The sequence below is a fragment of the Nannospalax galili genome, unplaced genomic scaffold (genome assembly GCF_000622305.1).
Source record: "Nannospalax galili isolate Female #2095 unplaced genomic scaffold, S.galili_v1.0 scaffold115, whole genome shotgun sequence".
Taxonomy (NCBI): domain Eukaryota; kingdom Metazoa; phylum Chordata; class Mammalia; order Rodentia; family Spalacidae; genus Nannospalax; species Nannospalax galili.
This window is the reverse complement of record NW_008340588.1, coordinates 9,549,851-9,554,764: the sequence shown is the minus strand read 5'-3', so window position 1 is coordinate 9,554,764 and position 4,914 is coordinate 9,549,851. Positions and strand designations below refer to the sequence as shown.

The 4,914-nt window shown below is 50.8% G+C and overlaps 1 protein-coding gene across 1 annotated transcript; it reads left to right on the top strand.

Moving 5' to 3' along the window:
• On the top strand, positions 1-4,431 carry LOC108490982 (the record flags this gene model as incomplete). The annotated part of the gene is given in 2 exon segments (XM_017798833.2): positions 1-1,293; positions 1,295-4,431. Coding segments are annotated over 2 exon segments (3,387 nt in total), but the record flags the coding sequence as incomplete, so codon positions are not given.
• Positions 4,432-4,914: the final 483 nt, after the last annotated feature.

The window sequence follows — 4,914 nt, the reverse complement described above, 5'->3', positions numbered from 1 at the left end:
ACGGTGACTCATACCTTCCTGCATGTACCAGATTGCCCCTACCCCCTGCTAGGACGGGACCTTTTAACCAAGCTTGGAGCACACATCTATTTTGAAAATAAGGGAGCCAAGATTACTGATTCTAAAGGAGCACCTATACAAGTGCTCACCCTTAAATTAGAAGATGAATATAGACTGCATCATGATCCCCATCCTGTCCAAACAGGCATAGATCAGTGGCTGGCCAAGTACCCAGACGCTTGGGCAGAGACAGGAGGAATGGGATTAGCTACACATCAGCCACCCCTAATTATTGAACTGAAAGCCACCGCGGCACCGGTGGCTGTTAAGCAATATCCTATGATGGCCGAAGCCCGCCAAGGAATTAGACCACATATTAAAAGACTGCTAGAGCAAGGAATATTAATCCCCTGCCGGTCAGCCTGGAACACTCCTCTGTTGCCTGTTAAGAAACCTGGAAGCGGGGATTACAGACCAGTACAGGATTTAAGGGAAATCAATAAGCGGGTAGAAGATATCCACCCCACGGTCCCGAATCCTTATAACTTGCTGAGCACCTTGTCTCCTAGCCATACTTGGTACACTGTATTGGACCTGAAAGATGCCTTCTTCTGTCTAAAGCTGCACCATCAGAGTCAGCCCTTGTTTGCCTTTGAATGGAAGGACTCCGACCTGGGAATTTCCGGACAGCTTACTTGGACACGGCTGCCACAGGGGTTTAAGAACAGCCCCACCCTTTTTGATGAGGCCCTACACCAAGATCTGACTGCTTTCAGGACCCTCCACCCCCACCTGATCCTGTTACAATATGTAGATGACATCTTGCTGGCGGCAGAGACACAGGAGAAGTGCCTAGCAGGTACGGAGGCTCTTTTGCAAGAATTGGGACAGATGGGATACAGAGCCTCAGCAAAGAAGGCCCAGCTCTGCCAGAAAGAGGTAACCTACCTGGGATACCGGCTAAGCGGAGGACAGAGATGGCTGACATCAGCTCGCCAGGAGACCATCTTGGGCATCCCAGCACCTCGTGATCACAGACAGGTGAGAGAATTTCTGGGGACTGCCGGGTTTTGCCGCCTATGGATTCCAGGATTCGCAGAAATGGCGGCCCCCCTGTATCTCCTGACCAAGACAGACGGACCCTTCATTTGGGAGGACCACCACCAACAAGCCTTCGACCACATAAAGAAGGCCTTGTTGGAGGCTCCGGCTCTTGGCCTGCCTGATCTGACAAAGCCATTTGAGCTGTATGTTGATGAAAAGCTGGGGTACGCGAAAGGGGTCCTGACTCAAAAAATTGGGGCCGTGGAGACGCCCCGTAGCCTACTTGTCAAAGAAACTAGACCCAGTGGCTGCCGGCTGGCCCCCTTGTCTGAGAATGGTGGCAGCGCTGGCAGTCCTGGTCAAAGATGCCTTTAAGTTAACCCTGGGTCAGCCTCTTTGTGTTCGGGCCCCCCACGCTCTTGAGTCTCTCATCAGACAGCCCCCGGATCGGTGGCTCTCGAATGCCCGGATGACTCATTACCAGGCTTTGCTCCTGGACACTGACCGCATCCAGTTCGGACCCCCCGTCGCTCTCAATCCTGCAACCCTGCTGCCCACCACAGAAGAACCTGACCCTCGGGATGACCATGACTGTCATCGGGTTCTGGCCGAGGTTTTTGGCACCCGACCAGATCTCAGCGATAAGCCACTGGAGAAGGCAGATTACACCTGGTACACAGACGGGAGCAGTTTCCTCGAAGGGGGTCAGCGCCGAGCTGGGGCGGCAGTCACCTCAGAGAGCAAGGTAATATGGGCAGAGCCTTTACCAGAGGGGACATCGACGCAAAAGGCCGAGCTGGTGGCCCTGACGCAGGCCCTGCGGTTGGCAGAAGGTAAGAAGCTGAACGTATATACTGACAGCCGATACGCCTTCGCTACGGCACACATCCACGGAGAAATTTATAAAAGAAGGGGGCTCCTTACTTCAGGAGGAAAAGAAATAAAGAACAAAGCTGAAATCATAGCGCTCCTAGATGCTCTGTTCCTGCCAAAAGAACTCAGTATTATGCATTGCCCGGGACATCAGAAAGGAAACCAGCCAGAAGCAAAAGGAAACCGGCTGGCCGATCAGACAGCCAGGGAGGCTGCCATGAAGAGTCAAGTACTAACCACGAGAATCGTCCCCGAACAAAAGAGAGACGAGGCCATTAGAAGCTATTCCCAGGAAGACAGAGAATTACTTAAGAAAATGGGAGCCCTCAGTGATCCAGAGACTGGGTATTGGGAATATCAGGGAAAGACAGTTCTACCTCAAAAATCAGTAGAAGACCTCCTAGATGAACTTCACAAATGGACCCACCTAGGAGTCTCCAAAATGAAAAAGCTGATCGAGCGGGAAGAAACAATCCATTATCTGCTAAACAAAGATGCCATCCTACAAAGAATTGTTAAGAACTGTAAGGCCTGTGCCCAGGTAAACTGGGGCAAAAATAAAGCTTCAGGAGGGGTCAGACAAAGAGGCCACAGGCCAGGAATTCATTGGGAAGTTGACTTCACCGAGGTCAAACCAGGAATGTATGGCTATAAATATTTGTTAGTTTTCATTGACACTTTTTCAGGATGGCCAGAAGCCTACCCGACCAAGCAAGAAACTGCAAGGGTGGTATCCAAGAAGCTATTAGATGACATCTTTCCCCGATTTGGGATGCCTCAGGTAATAGGGTCAGATAACGGACCAGCCTTCGTCTCCCAGGTAAGTCAGAAGGTGGCCAGGTTACTGGGGATTGATTGGAAATTACATTGTGCTTACAGGCCCCAGAGTTCAGGTCAGGTAGAGCGAATGAATAGAACCATTAAGGAGGCTCTAACTAAATTCTCGCTAGCAACTGGCACTAAAGACTGGGTGACTCTACTGCCCTTGGCATTATACCGGGCCAGGAACACTCCTGGACCTAGTGGGTTGACCCCATTTGAAATCTTGTATGGAACCCCCCCACCAGCAGTTTCTTTCCTGGACCCTGATATCTCTAACTTTGTTGATTCACCTTCCCTCTTTGCTCACCTGAAGGCACTCCAGCTGGCTCACCAAGAGATCTGGAAGCCTCTAGCTGCAGCCTATCAGGATGCTATTGACACTCCTATTGCACCCCACCCCTTCCAGCCCGGGGACGTTGTCTGGGTACGGAGGCATCAGAGTCGGAGCCTAGAACCACGCTGGAAAGGACCCTACACCGTCCTGCTGACAACCCCTACCGCGCTCAAGGTAGACGGCATCACTACTTGGGTCCACGCTTCACACGTCAAGGCCGCGAACCCAGAACACAGGGAACTACTCGGCAGGGAGAGATGGCGGCTGACCCGGACGCCCAACCCCCTAAAGATAAGACTGGTCAAAGAAAAATAATAATCCTGTTACTCTGGGTAAATCTATTTACTTATGAATTTGCTCCCAGTGATGGGAGCCCCCATACAGCTGTGCCAACTACCTGGCAAGTAATTAATCAAATGGGCATTGTAGTATTTGAGGTCCAAAAAGAGGCACCAAAAGACACATGGTGGCCCATATTGTACCCAGATTTGTGCAAATTAGCTTTAGGGGTACAGGAGCCTTGGGACTTAGAAGGAACCCACGATACTGAAAAGGCACCCAGCATGGCGAGTCCTCCTGGGAGGCTGGGACTGGACCCATGGGGAGGATGCGGCCCTCCTGAACACCGGGCCATGTTGCGTACCTTAACCTTTTATGTCTGCCCAGGCTTTCACAGGGCTGTGTCTCTCAATCCTAAGTGTGGAGGGGGGGGCATTTCTTTTGCAAAAACTGGGGGTGCGAAACCACCGGAGATACTTGGTGGAATCCGTCCTCATCATGGGATTACATCACTGTAAAAGCAAATTATTCTCATGGGACTTTTGAGGAATGGAAAACTACTCATAAACAGGCCTGTGAGGGAAAATGGTGCCACCCCCTCTGCATAGACTTTACAAGTAAAGGTAAAGTGTCATCCCTAAATTGGGACAAAGGATATACTTGGGGAATTAGGTTATATAAAGAACGAGAAGATGATGGCCTCCTTTTTACGATTAAAAGAGTTATGTTTCCCCCACCTGCAGTAGCCATAGGTCCCAACCCAGTCATCAGTAACCAACAACCAGCTTCCCTTCCTTTACCTGCTTTGGTGCCCTCACAAACCCCAGAGACCAATGACTCTGCAGGTCTACCTGACTCTGCCAGTCTGCCTCCCACCACATACCCTGGAACAGGTGACAGGCTCCTGAACCTCGTTAGGGGAGCATTCCAGGCATTGAATCATTCGGAGCCAAATAAAACCAAAAATTGCTGGCTCTGTCTGAACCCGAGCCCCCCTTACTACGAGGGCATAGCCGTCCAAGAAAACTTCTCAGTAATACCTGCGAACTCTGCTACCCCCCTCGCCTGCACCTCTTCCACCCACACGCTCACCCTGTCTCAGGTTACCTCGACAGGCACCTGTATAGGGAAGGTGCCCGCTGGATTCACACATTGCCTTAAGAATAACTCCTCCCTTTCCCTCCAGGCCAACGCATACCTAGTGCCCCCTAATGGCACCTACTGGGCATGCAGCACAGGACTGACTCCTTGTGTCTCACTCGCTGTTCTAAATCTAACCCAAGATTTTTGTGTCCTGGTACAGTTATGGCCCAGAATTTATTGGCATGAAGACAATGAGGTATTGCAACATTATAAAGAAACACCTACCCCTGTCAGATTCAAGTGAGAGCCTTTGAGCATAACCTTAGCTGTATTATTGGGAGCTGGGGGAATAGCAGCGGGCATTGGGACAGGAGCGACTGCTTTAATCCGCTCAGATCAGTACATGCTCTTACATCAAGCCATGAACCAAGACCTAATAGCCCTAGAGGAGTCCATAAGAACCTTAAAAGACTCCCTGA